Raw genomic sequence first — 21,915 nt, 5'->3', positions numbered from 1 at the left:
TATCTTTAAACTTTGGCATCAGTAGTTTTAATTATGTATTGTAAGATGATGAGAGATCACGATAATATATTAAACACTTTATCATTCCATCTCTACTATCCATTTTACTTTGCTGGGAAACAAATTTCTCACCCAAACCACTGTATTATTGAAGTTTCTCAACAGTTTCTGAAATTCTTTTTCTTGATGTTACATTTAAACACACCGTGATGATGTTTCATTTACGGTTGCCTAAAAATCATTTCACAGAGCCGACCTTGAACACAATGAAACTGTTGGCTGTGCTGCAGCAGCTGGTGGAGTTGAAGGAGGTTTTTTTTAAACCCGAACACAGTTGAAGGTACTGCATTTAGGTTTAGTTTGATGTACAATCGATGTATGCAGACCATTGATTGGATTAAAAAAACGTGACTCGACTCCTGTTTGCACTGGAATTCGCATGCCCAGTGTACATGAATGGTCATGTGATGTGTGTTTTCAGGCTTCTGAGTATAGACAGAGATCCTTGCTGAAATTACGCAAAAATGTTCAGGTGTATGAAGATGAATTTCATTTTAAACGCCTTTTTGAAAGGCATTAGTGTTGATGTGGCCTTAGTTAGGTGTTGCACCGTGTGCCAACAGCTTCAGGTCTCTTTGGCTCTCCAAGTCTCTGACCCACAATATTTGCTGCATCCAGCTGGACGTGATCCAGGTTTCTGTCACATCGTCTCTCACCGCTGCCAGCATGGTTGGGATCATATGGTCAGTTGTAGAAACAGGAATGTGGAGACAACAGTTTGTGAGGTGGTTGGCGCTCTGCCCATTTTCACACCTGGCCAGACGCTACGGAAAGCAGGCGTGGTTATCGGACTATGGGTTTCAGACGGGCTTTGATATGCGGGTCTGCAATTGGAATTGAAATTATTATTTAATAATAACACAGTTTTTGAATCATGTACTGTGTGTGTGTGTGTGTGTGTGTGTGTGTGTGTGTGTGTGTGTTTTTGGGGAGGGTAGTAGGACTGGTCTGGGCGCAGGGAGTAGCCTCTCTTCCTCATTAACACAGCAGTGCACCTGTGATCACTCTGATATTCTCTTTGAGAGCATTAAGGTTCTCAGCGGGGGATTTGGGGGGTGGGATGGGGATGCCATTTTGATCCCGGTGAATTAGGTGTGGCATGCTCGCCCGACAGCTCGCCTCATGTCTGGGTGACAGGATAAAAGGAGAGGGAGTGCACAAATAGGCCTTTGTTGTGGGACAGGCACAGCTCGAATGCTAATACAGTCAGATGCAAACAGACACAGACCCACAAAACAATGCAAAGGAGTTCAAACAAATTTTAGGCAAACGCACGTTCACAGCAATGGAAGTGTTTGTGATTTCTCTGTGTGTGTGTGTGTGTGTGTGTGTGTGTGTGATAGAGGCGTAGCTTGTAATCACCATTAAAGCTAATTGTGTACGATTTTTATGTAAAAAACCCAGGCGACTCATCAAGTACAAAGTGAATCAAGAGAACGTTCCCACTAAATAGATGCAGCCTGTTTGCATAAATGATTGCGTTGTTGGTTATGAAGACCGGAGGAATTAATCATACATCGTATTGTTTTTGTTCACTTTATTGTTTGCTTTGTGCTGCAATGTTAGTTAAAGCAGCTCCTTTAATTTTTTGAAGTGATAACTCTATTTTTCTGAAAATTGTAACCAGGGCTGCAGCTTTCAGTTATTTTAGTAACTGACTATTCTGCCGATGAATCCATTGATGAACAGACTTAAGATGTGGACCAAAAATTAGCAAAAAAATAAAAGAGTGAAAAAACGTTACAAAGAATTACCTGAAAATAAGCAAAAAGAAAGTAAAAAAACAAACAAAAAAAAGATTTAAAAAAATGTTTTTTGTAACATAATTTTAAATATGTTAATTATCCCCCCCCCCCCCCCTTTTTTTAAAGCTAATTTTTTAGGTAATTTCCTTGTCAACTTTTTAATTTCTTGCAGTTTGTGGGACATTTTTTGCCATGTTGATCATTTCCTTCTTCCCCCATGTTTTCCAAACCAATTTGCTCAGGAGCCGAAGATTCAAATCACTTGTGAATGGTGTCTGAACGCAGCACAAGAGAACTGATGTCAATCAAGGTTTCAAAGGGATCAATAGTGAATACACATGAAAGAAAATAAGACAGGTCTATTGAATGAGCGGATAAGTGGATTCCTTTTTTTAAAAAATCTACATTTTTATTGCTTAAATTAATAACAGACAATAATTAGGCTCAAATTGCTACTTGTACCACTTGATATTTTGCTTTTGGGGGGATTTGATGCATCGCTGTGAGAGAAGGGCTGTTGGTGTTTGTGTGTTTTCTTGTGTGTGTGACTAACTCAATAACATGAATGAGGCTTTCACAACGTGACTGCAGCATTTTATTTTCTGTGATTATGTCCATAAATTAGCTTAGTCAGTTTGTGAAGAAGCCCAATCAGTCACCGTGTTGATTTACATTCTTAAAAAGGGAAACTTTGCTGATTTTTCAGACAGCTTTGTGTAACTTCAGTGTGGAAGTTTGTGCAGATGATCAGTGTTTGGCTTCCCTCTGTGCTGCCTGGAGCTCCCTGCTCCTCTGCAGGAAAAAGCCCACATGATGACGTGAAAACCGGGGACCCCCTTGGTCTGATGAGCGGGTAGCTCCGGGCAGCACGAAGGGAAGCAGAACAATGTTTATGGCAATCCAGTGGGGGGCTAATGTTAATACCACCTTCTCTTGGGTCTACTTGATGCTTTCTGTTGATATGCTGCAGATGACATCATGCTATTGTGCTGAGTAAATTCTGAGTTTTTGTTTTTCGAGCATGGGTGTTTGATTTTGAGGTGTCTTCTTCACGTCAGGTATCCACAGTGTAGTGCATTGCGCCAAAGAAATATAAATACATCATCAATATAAAACACAGTATATGGTTCTATGGATTAAAGACGCTTAGGAGCAGATAATGTGCACTGGTGATTTGCAGTAAAGGATTAATTCAAACGTCTTAAGGAATCATTTCAGCCTTGTTTGTAACATATACACAAGCTTTACCCAAAACCAAAAAAACAGAGGCATCCTTCTGCTCCTGTGTGTGATTTTAAATGGCATCTGTCTCTGCGAAAGAGGTGTGATATTTGTGTGACATATAACAATGACGATGCTCTGTAAACAATAACAATGACATAACATAATAACATGGTAATAACAGTCATTTACCGTCTCTGTTATATGGCAGCTGATCTCATCCTCCGCTCGAAGCGTAAGGAGCTCCTGAATCTCATTGTTTTCCCAGTTTGTGGACATTTACGACTACTGTTGATCTTCTTTAAATTAGCCACTTTGCTAACAGCTGCTTTGTAAACCTCCCACAGTGGGTCGCACACATAAACCCAAATGTCACCCCCATGCCGCCCATGGTCACGTCCTTTCGGCTTTAGGTTGTACACAGAGCTGGTTACGGCACTGTTACTACCTCCATTCTCAGCTCAGAGATCAGACCAGTCTGTCCCCTGTTTCCACTATCATACGCTATATACAGAAAAGCGAGGCGGCATAATAGCGTGATATTCCTGCCTTAAACAGGCAGTGGAAATGCGGCTATTGTAAGGTAATTCATCAAGAGTAGGTCTATATAAGGCCAGATTTCATGCCACAGCCCTCACTCTCTACATATTTCTTTTCTGTATCTGCACTGTCAACTATCCAGTAAAGGCAAAAGTGCCATTTTTTGCACTGAATATGTTAAATGGTCTTATAACAGTGACTTGTTATTAGAGCTCTTTAGTTTCTGGAGATTGAAATGGAAGTGATTATCTCTGGCCCTTTCTGCTGGATGGTTGAGGGAAAGCTGATTTAGTTGGCACCTAGTTTGTAGCTTTCAAGGATTTTCAGCACAGTGATGATGACCACAGGGCCGGGGATAAGAAGGCCTTTGTTGGAGTACAGCGTGCTGTCGTCAGAGGTCTGATTGGAAAAAAGGTCTCCTATTTATAGTGTTAGAATAACAGACGAGGCCTCATACCTGGCCCCTCTTACCTTAATGTCTCGTCTTTCACCCACTTTAATATGAGACAGAGACGAAATCACTGCTGTTTCCAGGTTCTGTCTCCCTCCAAATGTCATTTCTTCACCTTGAGTGAAATGAGATCACTTCACATGCTGTTGAATGTTAGATAAATCAGCGAAAATGGCTCCAAAGCTTCTTATGTTTGGTTGTTATGATGCCTGCAGTTCTTGATAGGTCAGGACGTGCTACATATTTGCGGTTAGCATTTTGTCCAAACATGCCAATCCATTTAGAAAACGGAAGGAAATCCAATCACATGTCCTTGAATTGATATTTATGTTTGAAATGGAAACCAAACAGAATTAGCCTGTGTTTCCCCAGAACTGTAGCGATGTGGTTAAAGAGGTATTTCACTGGCTGTATCTGCAGTACAAAAAAATACATCTCAAACTGGTGCCTCATGACCATAGAAAACAGAGAAAGAGGACACTTTTGTTCAGGAGGTACAAAACCTACAACTACCAGAATGCTACACGCTGGTGGGTGACGTAACGTGGAACGGTCCGTGTTAAACAGTGATGCCCGGCCGGATCCGGTATTACAGTTAAACTGTAAGCTAATACATGTTTCTGAAAACATTTGAGGTAAGAAGCAAGCAACTCGGTAACAGATTCTCCGTTTGGATTTGATCAGTGCTGCTTAGTTTTACTGTTTGATCTGTTTTTTCGGCATCTGTTTTCACTGTGCAAGAAGCAGTGTAGTGCCTACTTCCTATTTATTAACCCTTGTCGTCATTACAGCGAAACAAAGCATTAAAATATGTTAAAATGCGTAAAATACATGTAGTATTTTGAGAGAGAGGGAGGGTCAGTTGTGTCTCTTGAACAGCAGTTTATTCTTTGAGGTGGCGGCTGATGGCAGGCGATCACGGGCAGTACGTAAATGCAGAAGTATAGCCTGCAGTTTGAGCAGCAGCCCCAAATTTCACCGGCTGGTGAGGAGGGATATGTAGGTATTGGTTAAATGCAGGAAAGTTTACCACAGATCATGTACACACACTACTCACATTGCTTGATGCAAAGCTAGTTGAAAATTGGTGAAATATCTCTTTAACGGGTATTTCTGTATTGTGGATCTGAGGCTGTTCCCAGTTCAAACATTAGCTTCAGTAAGTTTTACTGTACTTCATTATCCAGCTACCAGATAATGATTGATCCACAGTTGTTACAGTTGGATTGAGCCAGTTTCTGGAAAAACAGAGTTACAAGATGATAAATTTATGCTGCATCTCCATGTTTTTGGCTGTTGGGTCGAGTTTCTAGCAATGGTACGCATGACTTCTTAATGAGTTTTTAGGAATATGTGTTGCCGTTGGCTCACTCTCAAAAAATCAGTTTTTTTCTGCTGATAGCTAAAGGAAACGCCCCCCCTTGATGTAGACACAGTGTTTAGCCTGTTGACCTTTAATTAGCCATCCTGTGGCTGCGGAGCAACCTGCATGCCTGCGCCCGGCAGCTCTGGAGGGGGTCCATTGATGGGTAGTAGATGCAGAGGAACACACCACACTCACTGCTGAACATCAGATACAAGCATAAATAAAACATTCATGTTGCTCCTTTAATGAAGTCTCACCCATTGGGTGTGACGATGAAAAATTAATGCAGCTGCTGAAGAAGTTGCTAACCGGCGGGGATGATTAGCAATTCTTTAAAAGCCAGCGATGGTGGACTGTTTGCTGGAGATTGGAGGATGTAGTTAAACCCGTAAAACCAATAGAGAAACATTCCCAGCATGATGACATGTTTTGCATGTCATGAGCAGGAATGCAGGCAGACATTTGAGAGTTAAGATGTCAGTAAAGTCTCAACAGATTTCCTAAAAGAAACACAGATTCCATTTTGTTGACACATTCAGTTCAACCATGTTGAGTTTAGATGGTTTGAACTTGTAATATGGAAATCACATTCTCCGATCAGTGGACTCTCTGCATTTTGTTGTGCCTTAGATCAGAACTGAAGTGAGAAAGAAAGCCTCTAGCTTCTCTGAACACACTCTAGGAACAATCTACAGATTGATCTAAAGCTTCAAGACATGGTGACCTTGAATGAGTTAAAAAAAAGGGTGAAATCTGTTGAGTTCACGCTGTCTGTGTAAATGTTTCATCTGATCACTTTAATGTGAGTCAAATCTCTCTGCTTTTATGTGCTTTTATGGTAATGGCTGAAACTCTGTCGCTGGCCAGGTCTCCCTTCTAAAAGAGATCTTTGATCTCAATGGGACAAATCTTGTTAAGTTAAAGCAAAAAAAAAAAATGACTTGCTTCATAAGTATAGATGGAAGAAAGAGTCAAGGACAAAATGACAGCTGAGCTGTGGGAAACCAAGCCAGTGAAGTCCAGCAAAGTGTCTACACAGTCACAACTACATTTTAAGCACAGTTGAGCAAAATGCATGCATGTCTCTTTCACTGTGCAGAAGTGCAAATGATTTGGGTGGAGAGTTAATTGGCGCGGTGCCGTGTATTTTGGTAGTCGCAGGTTTTCTACAGCTTGATCAAAAGCGAATGCTAAAGTGCTTTTTCTCTGGTCAAATAGCCCAAATTTGAAACGTTTTTGCATCTTTCTGTTTTATATACAACCTAGTTCAATGAAAATACTGTATTTCCTGCAGTGAACAGTGGAGCAAAATGCACGTCTTTTTCGGTGTGCACAAAGTGATCGTTTTTGGCAAACCCCTGAAATATCCTCCATCCCACCACCAGACCACAACAACCGGTGCACAAGAAGTATCAAAGTTGTCAGGAGCAGTTTTTTTCACAAGAGTAAACTGAATATATGATCTATAGCCCAAAATCACAAATTTTCTTCATAGGGCTTTGCAGTCTGATCTGATTGAAGAGTTGTACCGCTGGATCAGTCCCATTTTTCTGTTGATTTTTCCATGGAGCGAGAGAGTTAGGTAGACAGTTATATAGGAGGGTGGCTTCTACATTCTTCATCCTGCCAACAAACCTCTTAATGGTCAATTTTTTCATTAGTGAGCACAACTCCAGACATTTTTAAATCATCTGGAATGACACTGTGTGTGTGTGTGTGTGTGTGTGTGTGTGCGTGTGTGTGTGCGCCATCTGCAACTAAAACCTAAGAATTTCACTTCCAAGAGGTGGTCTATCCAGGCAGACATTCAAGTGCAATCATTGCAAATGAGCACCAAACGTGCACTGTGCCACCTGATCCTCATAAACACTCAGTTCCACCACTGCACCTACCTTTCTGCATGTAGGATTGTTTGGAGTCAGGAAACTAATAAAATAAGTCAGGGTTGCCACAGATCCTCGAAAAGTATTTAAAGTTGAATTTGAATTAAATTCAGGAATCTACAAATATGACATTAATTGGTATTTAAATGTCTTAAATCAATCTTTCACAATTCTAAAAAAATGCCAGGACTTGGGAAATCAGATTTTATGAATCTTTTTTCTCTGACACTGCATTGTAAAATCCCAATATATTAAAATTACGAATACACGTTACATTGACGTCACGCAGATCAAGATGAAATACTATACTTTGTTTTTGGCCATTGATCATGGCAGAGGTCCACTGTCTGCTAGATAGCTGTCACAGTACCCCAGAGGACAATGAGTGCAAATTAAATAAAACTTGGCATTAAACCAAATTTAGGTTACAACAATACGTATCAGGCTCAATGTATTATATGCACACAAAAAAAATTGAACTTGGCATGATAGGAGTCAAGTTAGTGAAACATGCAGAGTGAGATTTACAAAATTGCCACCAAAAAACAAAACAAACAACCCCCAGGTATTTCCCACTTCTGTTCTACCTTAGTCTCAGCTACAAGACAAAAAAAGTAATGTTTTATGATACAATAAACTTCTTGCCAAAATTGTCCCTAACCCTGAGTTACTGATGTCGGTAAAGTTTTTTTCCCCTTCAGTTTTGCTTAATATAAGATTTTTCTTAAATTTAATTTCGAATGGCATTAAAAAATCTTGAATCTAGCTTGCCTTAAGGTATAGGAACCTTGTATTTGCAAGTGTGAAAAAGTTGACTAATGTCCTGTCAAAATTGCATTGCGCAGTTCAAAACGCTGTGAATGAAAGTCAGTGTCATCCCGCTACATTTAACCTGAGCGAGTCCGCTGACAGTGATCATGGAGGGCTCTGTGCGAGGTCCTGACCTGGAGCGGTGATATGCTCTGCTGCATGAAAGGGAAGGCTCACTGATGCATAAAGTTGTGCCTTTGAGGAGATTTGCAGCACTTCCTTATCTCTATATGTGAAAGAATAAATCCTGGACCCTTCAGTGCTGCTGCCTGTCACCCAGGGAACAGGCTGCAGGGAGATTTGTGCCAGATGCTGCCTCTGAAAGCACAGCCGCATCAGAAGGACAAGGAGCTCTCATCTCCACTGTAGAGCTGTATGCTTTCACTGTGTGTGTGTGCGAGTAAGTGTGTGTCTGTGCTCTTTGATGTCAGGCGGTACACAGAGTCCCCCAGGTGTTCGACACCACACCGGGGTTGCGTATTGAGAAATCCTCCTCCCTGTCATCTACACTTACATGCTAGCTTTTTACACCCTCCGCTCTCTGAGGGACACTCAGTGTCCACGCACAACTTTTATTCAGAGTCACCATGTCCTGAAAAAGTCTGAAACGCTGATCGTCTCTTTCATTTCCTCATAAGTTGCTTCAAAAAGGCTGATTTTCTTTCCTAGAATGTATATGTGGAGGAAAATGTGTGACATTACATATGCAGAATAATGTGTATCTGCTTCTTTGAACTTCTCCTTGTATTCAGTGTGAATATTTAAGCAAGGGCTGTGCATTTCAGTTAATTTGGATTTCAATAGCCTCACACACATTATTTGGTGACTAACTTTTACGGGAAAAAAAGAAGCTAAATGACATAAAGTGGTAATTGTCTAATGACCGCCTGCTTGCTCACACTCAGCCTAGCTAGTGCACAGTGCAGAGCGACGAAGGGTCGCTTATTTGCATATTGGTCAAGTCATTGCGCATCAATAAAAACATCAAAACATTGCAAATTCAACGGCATAAATCCTCAACAAAATATTTGAATGGCATGAGAGCTATGGCGCCAATACTATAGTGCACCTCTTCTTGCACTATCAATCCAAAGAATGAAAACATCAACTTAAACTTAGAAAATCAACTCTGTCTCTAGTCACTTTTTTGACATTAATGTATGAAAAGGGTTTTAAAAAGTCATTAAATAAAGTGATAAAGTCAAAAAGTTGGCAAAACTGCCAGAAGGTGGGCCACTGTGTTTCCGCATGTTAACACGGCCAGACGGGTTTTATCTCCCACCAGATCAGAGGGGTGCGCAGTGCAGTCAACTGTGGAGTAGCAAAATTAACCTATAGACCTACATGCATAACTGATCGAAAAATATTCATAGCAGTTAACGGATAAATTGTTCATCCTTGACATCCCTAATTCAGACCCCAGACACTGTGTTTTTGTGGCAACATCAAATGAAAATACTCCAGACCTTTAATTATGTTCCGCTGATCTCCCCCAAAATCAGCCTGACATGTTAAGTGGACGTGTGAGTTTCTAGATAACTTCTTACAGGACGTTTTTATATTCTCAGAATCATTCAGCCTCATTTCATGGCTCACTGGGCATGTGAGGGATTATGGTGAGTAAATGAGGCCGGTTTGTTGTGTCAGAGGTGATTTGGGCTCTTATCAGTGTTGGAGCTGCAGATCTGCTAAAGACTTAAGCTGACAGCCGTAATCGAATAGGAATGCCAATAATGGTGACCACTGTAGTTAGCGTCTGAGGGTATTGTCTGTGTGTTAGGCAGATAATGAGCGACTGTATGCAGAAGCTGTCCTGGACGTATCCCCCTCATTATGTCTGCTATTGTCTGATTTGTTTTGTGAGAGCATTGTGTGAGTCTGTCTCTATTTGCCTTGAATAGAAGGACAGGAAACTAATTTGTTGTCTAATTTAGTCTGTATCCCTTTTAACACACTCCGCCTTCTCTGTAAACATTTTAAAAAGGGTTCAAAGTGCTGTTTAACAGCCTGTATCATTACCAAGTTAATTTGAAGACTTCAGAGTAATTACTCTAAACAAATAAGATCATTTCCAAGAATTAATTTGTAGCACCAGGTGAGATTTGTCTTGCCCCCAGCTGAATTAACAAAAATGCAGCGTCATTACATAGAAACAGTCAAGGCCCTGCTTTAGCATGAGCAGCAACATCCCGGCTTCTCTGTGGAAGCTTCGGTATTTATGGGGAATGTGGTCTTAATTTCAAGGAAAGTTGTTTGCTTTTAGTCTTCCCTGAAGCCCTGTAGCCCAAAGCCTGAGGATGTGAGGAGGAGAGGGAGGTGAAAGAGACAGAAGTGTTCTGTGATTTAAAAGAAAAGTCAGCATCTTTTACACAAAAAAATGGTCTGATCACGATCACAAGTTCTCCATTATTACAGTTCATCTTGAGAGGGACATGAACATCTTAGCCAAATTTCTTTGCATTTAATATTTGTTGTTGTCAAGACATTTTCACTCAAAACCACAAAAGTCATTAGGATGCATCGTCTCGAGGGCACACGAGAGAGCTCAGGCAGTATGCAACTACCGGATGGGTGGTATTAAACAATAGACACAGCGACACTCGAGGAAGTTACTATCATGTTAATGATGAGATAAAGGCAGAAAAGAGGACAGCAGCGACAATGTCGGTGGCCTCTAAATCGAGCCTGTCGGGACAATGGGTAATACGCATCTCTCGTGCTTTCAGTCATTTGTAATCCCCGCTGCTGTTTACTCTCCTACATTGGTTTTGCCTCCACATCGCCCCTGCTGTTTAAATACATACTGCATCTCGTGCCCGCGTCGTGTTAATTTTTGAGGAAGTGCACCGCCGATGCACCAAACCGATGCAGGAGACACGTGGCAGCCATCATGTGTATGTGTACGCTTAGTTAACAGCAACTCCAGCCTAACCGGGATGAGCCTCATAAACTGGTAGTTCATGCGTGTATAAACACACTAATTTTGGAATTGGCACCTATATGTTTGGTATTGGCAATAGTTTCAGACGTTTCCCAGCCCTGCTGTGCTGATTGGCAAAATGGCAGCACTGAAACCAGTTCCTGAATCACAAAGGAGAGAAGGATGAAGGAAAAGAAAAAGAATGATGCCCATTCATTAAATATATAATGAAAAGATGATTTCCAGTACTGCTTCCTTTAATCGCAGTCATACTGTTAGTTTAACAATGACATAATAATGTATGAATGGTTTTGTAAACACCTTTCCTACCAGAGGAGAAGTTCATCTCCAGTTTGAAATGTTATTGTGTTTGTTGTTGAACTGGGAAAGTCTCTCCCCCTGCCCTCCCCCCTGTCGCTTATCCCTCCGACTGACCAGTCATTTGAGGTCTTGTTGTCCAGTCACAGGCCTGATCCTGTCAACACATCCAAATATTCTGGAGTTTTTTTTTCCTGAATGAATTAGCTCTGTATCACCCAGACACAGACAGCAGACAGCCACAAATATATGCGCACACACACACACACACACACAAACACACACACACATCCACAGGCGGCAGTTTTGGTTGTCAGGGTCCATAGATCATGGGTCATGTGTGCCTGTGCTTTAGTCCATGCAGCATAAAGTCACAACAGGAACAGATAAGACCGGTCCCAGGTTGGCTTTGGAAGCCAAATCCCCAGCAACCCCCCAGAGCTAATCGGATTAGCTGAAAAGTTAGCAGCACGGCCCCAAAGAGACACGACATTTTTTACACTGACTTCTGTGACATATTTTGCTCTCCAGTCTCTGTAATCTGCTTCTTGTCTCAAAGCCGTCTCACATCATCCTGGTCACGGTAAACAACTTCAGCACATGATGAACTGATTTTAACCTTTAGTATAAGGAGGGAAAAGCATCTTTTGGCTGACTTGAGTGTGTGTGTGTGTGTGTGTGTGTGTGTGTGTGTGTGCGCGTGCGTGCGTGCGTGCGTGCGTGCGTGCGTGCGTGTGTGTCTGAGGGAAGATCTGGTCCACCCAGGTGGGGGAACAATGGCGCGCCCGTTGTCTTGAAGGAATGGTTGGCTGAGCACAGGCCCAGGCGGAGGAGGGAGGGACGGAAAGAAAAAAATAAGTTGTGAATATGATTGGTGGTGGTGAGGTGGAGGGGGGGGGGGCTGCAGACAGGGTGGTGATGGGGGAGCAGCCGGCTGAATGGGGGCAGCAGGGTGGCAACTGGACTCTTAAAGCTCTTTTCATGCTTGGTCAGTTTCAACCAACGCTGAAAACATATGAGAACATGGAGGTCTCGCCCCACTTAATTGTTTTTCCTTTATTTTGAAAAACCAACAAATGGTTCAAAACAAAATGTGGGATATCCCAAGTTTTTTTTTTCCCTCAGTGTCTGTTAACACTAAATGTATGTATGCACAATACAGTTAAAAACAAATCACATGGACAGTTCTGCTGTAAGCAGGGTGTCTGAGGATCCATAAAAAGTCTTAAAATGTCTTAAATGCAATTGTATAAATATTAGGACTTAAAAGTCATTAAAATTGAATGTAAATGAGAAGTTATATAAAAAATAGCAGGGCTGTGTGTGAAATTTTCTTGCACATGACACAGAGTTGGATTTTTTTAAAGATAATTTTTTTGGCTTTTAACTTTAATTCAACAGGATAGCACTTGAGTGAAAGGGGGGAAGAAAGGGGACGACATGCAGTATAGGGTCGGGGTTGCTGCGGCAAGGACATAGACTTTTGTAGATGTGGCAGCCGCTCTACCAGATGAGCTGCTGAGTGCCCCCAGAGGTTCAAAGTTTTACAGCAGCAACCACAAAATTGTAGTATGTACTATTAAAGTGTCTGTGTTGGTGCAGTTAAAAAGTAATTTTTCATGACCTTTCAAATGAATATAGTGCATTGTTTTAAATATCTTAACTTATTTATCATTAATATTTGTGCACATAGCAGAGAGAGAGACTTTGTTTGTCCACATTATATGTGTCTCGTGTGCAATGTCTGTATCATCACTTCGCTGCATTTTTATAAACACATTTCACTCAATAGACTACAACTACCAAGTAGGACAGCAATTCTCTATCGATTCACCCCAAACAAACAAGCTGCTCTGTCTCATATGCAGCACAAAGCTGTGTGCACGGTTGCTTTTGCAGTAATTTCATTCATCAGACTGACCGGTTTTTGGGTGGCACACACAACATGTAGGCCTTTGTTGCACTGTGCAGCACTGAATCAGATACACAATGATCATACTGGGAGAAGCCATTGATGTTCTGAATTTGTTTGTTTTTCTGAACAAAAGTCTTGAAGACAAAAAAAGACAAGTGTAAGCAGAAACAGGCTGCACTAAAACAGATATTTACGTTGAGACTGAACATCACACTGTGACACCTGACTGTAAAAAGGGAGATGAGGGGACGTATCTTTTACCATCTTTAATGACAACTCCAGACCAGATTAAACTGAGACAACAGACTCGCTGTGCCATCTTGTTCTTCTTTGTCACTGTGTGAACTGGCCCCTCTGTTAATCGCAGCCAAGTCCAAAATGGCTGAAAAAGCACTTGGCTCTCTGAGTCAACAGCCCAGTGTCAAACTGGCTGGCCTTCTCATGCCGGCATTCTCCCGACGATGCCTAGGGAACTGGTTTTCTGGCCAAGATGTGGCTTTGTGGTTACAGTCAGCCAGGCAGAAGGGAGATGAAAATTATGCCATGTGGACAAGAAGCCTTTTCTTCTTTGTTCTGCTTAACATGGCAGACTGGCTCCAGGTTGGCCCGGGACTGCAGTCAATCATCTGCCAAACACAATGCAGTCTAGAATTACATTAGGGTTGAGGGTCAATTTTAGAATTAGATGTAGGTAAGGGAGAACAAAGTCAGAGTGAAATGCATTTTTATGTTGATTTTAATACTGTTTTATGGCTGTAATTGGTTCATGAATAATAATGGCACCATGGCACGGTACCTGCAGAAAGCATGACGTTGATTTATGTGCATCTCTGTGTGTTTTTCAGCGTGGGCCAAGGTGGAGCTGACTATGCATGAGAGTGTTGAGGTGTACCTGGGTGACTCGGCTAAGATCGCCTGCCAGTACAGCTTCACTGACGCCAGCAGCGAGCCCAGCTTTGTCATGATCCAGTGGTTTGTGGTGAGTAGTGCTGGACCCGCTGCGAAAACTGACACTGCCTGTCGGGAACTATCCAACCGCACATGTGTGGAGCAGGGCTGCCCCCTCAAAGTCAAAAATACCAGTTATGTTCAGGGGGGCCAAGCTCTGTTTCTAGTTGTAGAATCAGACTTTTATTTCCTGTAATATCGTCCACTGAAAGGAAGAAAATTTTTTTTTTAAGTCAAATCAAATAAGAGGATAAAGTCTAGCCAAGAGGGTTAAAAAATCTAGACAGTTGTAAAGGACAAATATGGTGACTCAGGGCTCAAACTCATAAGAATGACCAACTGCAAATATGAAAGTGGGACGTTTTGACATCAGTTACTTTGATTGATGCCACTGTTTCTCATTGCCGTTAGGATGATAAAACATACGACACAACCCATATTTTAATATACAAATTAATCACTTTAAAATGCAAAACAAGACTCTAATTATAATCAGAAATACTTGATTGATCCCAGAGGGGAAATCATGATACATTATGGTCATTTTGATACATAGCATACAGAGTTATAAGAAAGTAGAAATAAGTATGAAAAGAAAGAAGTATCTAAAAAAAATGCTACAATGTTTAAAACTCATATGCTAAGTATTTTAAGAATGTGTAAAATATGTGTAAAATGCTGTGTTAAGTATGTAAAAGTATGCTCCACTGTTTAACAGCAGTATGTTAAGTATTTTAAGTGTATAAAATATGTGTAATATACTAAGTGGCGGCATTTACTTAGTCATTGAATCACAGACTTCATGTAATTCATGTAAATATTAAATGAAAATGATGAGCAATGCACGTAGACACAGTCAAACAGCAGAGTGGACCTGCTTTTTTTGGAGCAGTACCCCCATCAGCTCCTCTTTGCTCGATTTTAACTCAACCCTCCCCTCTTTAGCCTCAGTCATGTGACTGATGGGAGTCTGCACAGTAACTGGCCTGTATTAATTAATGTACTAATTTTTGACTCTTTCTGGAACGCTTTCTCATTAGATGATTATATCCAAGAGTTGAGTGAAAGCGTGTCCCCTGTGTGTCCCCCTGCAGAGAGCTGTGGGTAACAGCTCGCGGATGAGGATCTTCTACGGTGACGGCAGTCAGCAGACGGTGGACAACAACACGGACTACACCGGTCGCATCGAGGTGACTTCAGACCAGCAGGGAACTCAACTCATCATCCAGGATGTGCAGCTTCATGACGAGAGGGAATTCTTCTGCCAGGTTAACGGGCTGGCTGCCGGGAACGCCGAGGGCAAGACTCACCTCAGAGTGTTTGGTGAGGAAGCTCACTAAACACTTTGTCAGTGGCAGAAATAATGATAATAATTAAAAGAAGTCTTAATGTTTCACTATGTTGATTATAAAAGACTGAAGGGATTATTTTCCATGTTCAGCTCCTCCAGAGGCTCCAGTGATCGAGGGAGTCCTGAGTGGAATATCTGTGACGAATGAGGTGCCATCTAAGGTGAGTCCACTTTATCTTAGACACTGAGGTCAACCAGTTCAATATGTCTGTTTCGACAAGTTTGTCTCGAGTATTTGTAGACTGCTGAAATGACCATCTTCAAGATAGTAAAGATTTGTCAATGTGACTTTCCATCCAGGTTGCATCATGTGAGGCTCGGAACGGCTTCCCAAAACCCAACATCACCTGGTACAAGAACAACACGCCGCTGATGTCTGCACCAGGACGTAAGTGCAAATGTGTCTGTCTCAGAGGGTCTACCTGTAACACTATAGTGTTTTCTTTGGTTAAAATGTGTATAAATACTGATACAGCTCTGGAACAGGGAAATCTTTTCTATGCACTGTGATTAGAAACAGTGAAATCCATAAATCTCTCAGAAACAGCAGCAAGGAACCACTCTGTCCACAGAAAACTGGGATATTTTAGCCTTTTGGCTCCAGACATGAAATGTCTGTTGGTCAGTTGGTCTACCAGAAATAAAATATGAACATGAAAATATGATTTTGTCCAGAACCAGCAAGAATACAAGCCTGGCTGTATGCATGTCAGCAGGCCAATGGTTCGGTCTCACAGAATCGCAAGAGTCGAAGGACCCAGACACATATCACATGGTACACTCAAATCCATTTATTTCAATGTAGATATGCGTCATCGCATCCTGAAACAATAGGTGCTCGGGCACCACGACAGCTTTAGTGCAGGGTCAGCCAGAGCTTTACAATTTGTCTGACAAACAATATTTTAATACACACTTAACAAGTCTAGGTTAAATCCTAGTACATGGCTGCACCATGTACAGTGGTTCCCAATCTTTTTCCTTCAGGGACTTTTTTACTATCATTGAGTTAACTGAAGACTTATTTTAGGGATATTTTATGTTAAATTAAGAGAAAGGTTGAAAATAAGGTAATGTGCCTGTGGCCCCAGGCCCTCAAATCACTACATCTGCCCCTGGTTATAATAATGAGAGCTCAGTGTGAGCGGCTGGATGATTAATAATTCGATCCAAAGTCTGACTAAACCTGAAACAGGAGAAGATTGTTACCTCTCATTGTGCACTTTGGTCCTTCATGTGTGAAAATTGCTTTAATCTGGGATCAGTATTGGTTGTGGTCCATTGTTACAGATTCATACTGTCTCTCATACTCCAGATGTGAACGTGCTGATCCTGGTGACACGAGAGTCCAGCGGCTTCTACTCCGTCCAGAGCACACTGGAGTACAAGGTGATGAAGGACGACAAGGATGCCCATTTCTCCTGTGAGGTCAGCTTTTTTGTCCCGGGAGCCATCAGGACAGTGGAGTCCAACAGCATCAACATCACTGTTCACTGTGAGTAAACGCTGAGCCTTTTTATACCTGATTGAGCGATCTGATCAATGGCTGACAATCGTTGATGTTTGTATCATGTCAGTTGACAGTAATTCACACAGAATAGTTGCTGCAAAGCTCTTCCATCTTTGGGACCTCAGCTTGTTCGGTTCAGTGTTTCCTCTGCTGTGAGGCCAAGTGGACCACATAAAATTACAGCCAGCACTCGGGTGTTTAGTTACAAGTTGCTTTTTTTTTTCTTCAGTGTGCTCAAACTGGAGTTAAGGGTGCTGTAGTTATGGAGGAAAATTGGCACTGCCTGATACTTCATGGCTAATGTCCATAACTACAATTTTACAGCTTTGATGCCGCTCCATTTCTCCTTAAGGAGACATTGCTGTTGAGTTTTTCAGCTTTATTTTTGTCGCTTTAAGCACCACAAGCTGAGTGTCATCTAAAGACAAAACAGATATCTTTACGGCCGATATCTCCAACACTCAGCATCTCACACCATAACAATCTGGATTTCTAAATAGCACTACAGGTAAGAGATAAAATATGTGGTTTTGATTTGGGGTGTACTTTGGTGTCATTTAAAAGAGCGTTCCACCTTTTTTTTCTGTCTTTTTTTTTTTTTTTTTACACATGATGCACAGTTTAGTTGTCATGAAAAATACTTTAAACTTTGGCACAAAACCATACCAAACTTTTTTGATCTGTCTCAATATGAAATTGCTGAGGTATACCTTAACTCTTTGAACTCTGCAGTAGAAATGGTCCACCAGTTTCTTCATTGGTATTTTTCCTTGTGATGCCATTTCTTGGAAAAATCTTCAAATGCTTAACATCTCGCTAAAATCTGCGTGACTTAGGTTAAATGGTTATGTAAGCCAATAAATCATAATAATTGATTAAAGTATTGAAATTATGTCATGAAAAAAAACTTGACAGCTTTTTTCAACAGATTTAATGAAATAATAAGCTCACAAAACATATTGATCCATAAGATTTCTAAACATAGATACATAAACAAATAATTTCTTAACAATTCATAAGTTGTTTAAACTATGCACACTACTTAGTTTTTGAGATATGAGCAGAGTGCAAAGGAGTTATGATAGACTGATCATTGATTCCTCTGGTGATGCCAAACATTTTTGCACAGTTTTGCTCCAAATGTAATGTTGCCTAATGACGTCATCTCAAGTGTACGATGTGATGACGGAGAAAACAGAAGCCTGAGCTTTCTGCTGGAAAAAGAATGAATGTTGTAGCTATTTGTGTTTTTATTTTAGATCAGTAAATACAAATTTACTCAAGCAAGAATCTATGCGACGTTGGTTTTCAAAGGGTTAAATCTTGTAATTGTCAATATTGGATTTTAACAGATGTGTTATTTGTCTGTTGGTTCATTGTTTGAACCATTTTATTAGTGATACTGTGGCAGTCAGAGCCAAACAGTCTGTGCTGTCAGCGTTATGGAAATGGCCGTGTAAAGTGACTTTAGCAGCTCGCTGAATAAGCCTGCTTAATTTGATTTGGTGTGTTTTTGTGTTTTTGTGTGTGTGTGTGTGTGTGTGTGTCCAGACCCCACCACCATGGTGGAGCTGTGGAAGGAGTCGCCCCAGGGCTTGGTCAAAGAGGGGGATACTGTGGAGCTGCGTTGCCAGGGTGATGGCAACCCCCCGCCGCCCTTCATTTTCAACAGAGAACAAGTAAGAATAGGAGGCATTTTCTCACCCTAAAAGTCCCCAAGAGAGAGAATGGGTGACACACAGGAGACATGTTGGGAATGTTTTTGATATGCAGAGCTCACAGGGCCCCCATGTAGACATGAGTGTGCAAGGTCTGAGAAGGCTCTGTCAGCTCTGACCCTGCAGATCCAGGCCGGGGTCTGAGACCGGAGGCCACGCTGACGGGGCTCATGGGTAGGACTCATTCCCATGTCAGACACACACCCATTGTATGTGCGGACAAAACTCAGCTGACTGACGTTTTAACTTTTAGTAACCAGGCAGTCTGGGGCGTTCGGTAGGCTCCTGCTGTAACTATGACTTAGGAGTAGGCGTGAGACGATTCTAAAATCTAATGTCATGATTATCTCTGCCAAAATAATTGCAATTTCTAAATAAAGAAACACAAACAAAATATTCTTAACAATCCATAAGTTGTTTAAACTGGGTGCATTATTACATTTTTGAGATATTTTTATGAGCGCCGTGATAGTGACAGCAAACACACTCACAATAGTTGTATGTAATCGTGGTTTTGCAATGCGCTGAAAAATATAACAGATATTTTTGTGGCTTGTATTCTTACTGTTGAGTAGCCTAACTTGGTTTGGTTACTACAGTTAAACATTTAGGATTTGTTTAAACTTTGTATTTAACCATTTTTGTCTGTCGCCCTAATGGACTCCAATGTAAATTTTGGCTTCATTTGTAGCTGCTGTCACAAGATCTCAGGCGTGAAAGTAGACAGTAAAATGTTACCATGGTGGCGAAAAAAATGGCGAGAAATGTTCTGTAACTTACATAAACCTCTGACATGAAGTTTTGTGACTCCAAAAAATTTGGTGGGTTTGAATCACCACCTGTTTTTTCACCCACAAACTCTCTTTCCACCAAAGAAATCTTGAGTCATCTTTTTCTTTTGGAAATGTTTTAGAACGTTTCTCCTAAAAGCACATCTAATACAAGAAACATATCTTAACTTCTGTCTTGACTTTCTCGTGATCATGACATGGATTCAGATTTCATATAAGAGTATTTGTTACAGGAGCCGGATGTGGAATTGGAGAGCAGCGGCGATGTGTTGATGCTGCCACCAGTGTCACGTAAAGACAGCGGCATCTACCAGTGTCGCCCGCTGGACATCGACAGCCACTCTGATGTCAAAGGAGAAATGCAGCTCACTGTGCACTGTAAGAAATGATCACATGAATATGCACACAAACAAACACGTAGGTATAACACAAGATAGATTTGGAACAGACTTTTACAGAAACAACAAAGGAGATCCTTCATGTTAGTAAGCTGTAGAGGTTTTGGTTTGCATTTTTTTTTCACTCTGGTCAGAGCCATGCCGGCTGTTTCCCTCAGCCTCCAGTGTTCATACGAAGCTATGCTAACCACGTTCTAAGTTCAGCTTTGTACTGAATGCACGGACGTAAGATTAATATTGATCATGTCATTTCAGGGTCAGAAAGAAAGGCAATAAGCACACAAAACTAACTTAAACTATTGAATTAATTCTGCCTAACTTTGTGTCTCCTGTGTTACATTTTGTCCGTGTTGTGTTCAGATTTGGATCCAGCTGTGGTTGTACCTAAAGACTCAGAAGTTATGCTCAAAGGAGAAGATCTGACTGCAACCTGCAACGCTCTGTCCTCCCTGAAAACATCCACTGCCTGGTACAAGGTACGTTAGACATTAGTACAGATGTAAGATTAAAGGGGACCTATTATGCCATTTTCAGGTGCATATTTGTATTATGTTCTTTAATGGTCAAAATTCACTTTATTTTCCTCTGTGCTGGAACATCTGTATTCACCCTCTGTCTGAGTTGAGAGGGAGGACAAAATAGATGAGTGGCAACAAAAAATAAATATTTTTGCTTTCTCTGAAGAACATTTTGCAACCCCTCAGAAAACTGCTATATTCTTTTGAGAAATATTTAGAGTAACCTGCAGCAGGGCAGCATGCAAAGGGCTTGTTGAACTAGAATATGGCCTAGATCAGTAGATGTGGTGACTGTTAAATACCCTCATGTCAGTCACATCATCAGTCTAGTGGCTCTGAAACAACTTTGATAATGAGCTCTGCAAACGGAAAGCTTTACCTCAGGAAATGTCTGCGTGGTTAAGCACATGACAACATAAGCACATATCAGTACAGATCTGCACCCAAAGTCAGACGGAGTGTGAGAGCGATTGTTATCTCATTTCATGCATGGTCTCATTTAAAACACTTCTCGGGAGATCGCAAAAGTCTCCTTTTTTCCATTTGTTTTTTTCTCACCACAGGGGCTCTGTACAACCTCTGGGAAACATGAATGTGCTAACTTTAATGGGAAACCATCCAATTCAGTGACCATCACTGGTCTACATTGCCATACTTATTAAAGCCACACCACTAACTAATACAGGTTCATTGTCCATTCTCAATATCAAACATCACCTCTGTGTGTGTGTGTGTGTGTTTGTGCAGGATGGAAAGCAGGTGGGTACGGGGAACACATTGCACCTGACAGACGCCAACTACGACACATCAGGAGAGTACATATGTGAGGTGACCGTTCCCTCCCTGCCCGCCCTGCACACCAGCGGCTCTGTCCACATCATCGTCCAAGGTCAGTCATCCCCTGCACCGCTCCACCAACTTCTCTGTACTCCTGATGCAGAGGCATTAGACACTTTATTTGTCATTGTAGTTACATTGTAGTACAACGTAATTATGTTTTGTTACTCTCAGGCTGACAGCTGCACACAAAACTAATAAAACATTAAATAAACAGATACAAACAAGGTCAATTCACAAATATTGATGAAATTAAAAGGTTACAATTACTAAGAAGCATAAATAATAATAGTAATAATTAGTTTGTCTTACATGTTAATAAATAAATGGCAGCAGCAGGTTTAAAGTTGATTGTAGCTCAAGTCTTTGTATGATATAAAGTGCATGTGCTTTAAACAGTGCATTGCAGCTATCTGTCAGTCTGTTTATGTGTATGTGCGTATGTTTAACACACACAAAGTATAAAAAATGCTGTTTCACTGAAAGTACTGAGCTGCTGCAACTACGCACACTCCCATCTTGGCCTGCCAAGGGAAGTTTCCTAATAATGGTCTCTCTCCAGAGTCTTCTCCATAAAACAGAAAGAAATTTTTGTTAGGAATGCTTTTACTCACC

General features: G+C 41.2%; 1 protein-coding gene across 2 annotated transcripts in view; it reads left to right on the top strand.

Annotated features, from left to right (window-relative positions):
* Positions 1 to 21,915, top strand: part of mcama (melanoma cell adhesion molecule a) — a 69,918-nt gene that overhangs the window by 35,016 nt on the left and 12,987 nt on the right. For both annotated transcript variants that reach the window (XM_042498564.1, XM_042498563.1), the window contains exons 4-12: positions 14,075 to 14,208; positions 15,272 to 15,500; positions 15,619 to 15,689; positions 15,829 to 15,916; positions 16,844 to 17,023; positions 18,590 to 18,717; positions 19,781 to 19,925; positions 20,306 to 20,421; positions 21,211 to 21,352. In XM_042498564.1, coding sequence (XP_042354498.1) covers positions 14,075 to 14,208; positions 15,272 to 15,500; positions 15,619 to 15,689; positions 15,829 to 15,916; positions 16,844 to 17,023; positions 18,590 to 18,717; positions 19,781 to 19,925; positions 20,306 to 20,421; positions 21,211 to 21,352 — 1,233 coding nt within the window. The remainder of the gene's footprint in view (positions 1 to 14,074; positions 14,209 to 15,271; positions 15,501 to 15,618; positions 15,690 to 15,828; positions 15,917 to 16,843; positions 17,024 to 18,589; positions 18,718 to 19,780; positions 19,926 to 20,305; positions 20,422 to 21,210; positions 21,353 to 21,915) is intronic.

Source organism: Plectropomus leopardus, chromosome 13 (assembly GCF_008729295.1).
Source record: "Plectropomus leopardus isolate mb chromosome 13, YSFRI_Pleo_2.0, whole genome shotgun sequence".
In the NCBI taxonomy this organism is placed as follows: Eukaryota; Metazoa; Chordata; class Actinopteri; order Perciformes; family Serranidae; genus Plectropomus; species Plectropomus leopardus.
Note: the sequence above shows the minus strand (reverse complement) of the source record. Positions and strands in the feature narration are given on the sequence as shown.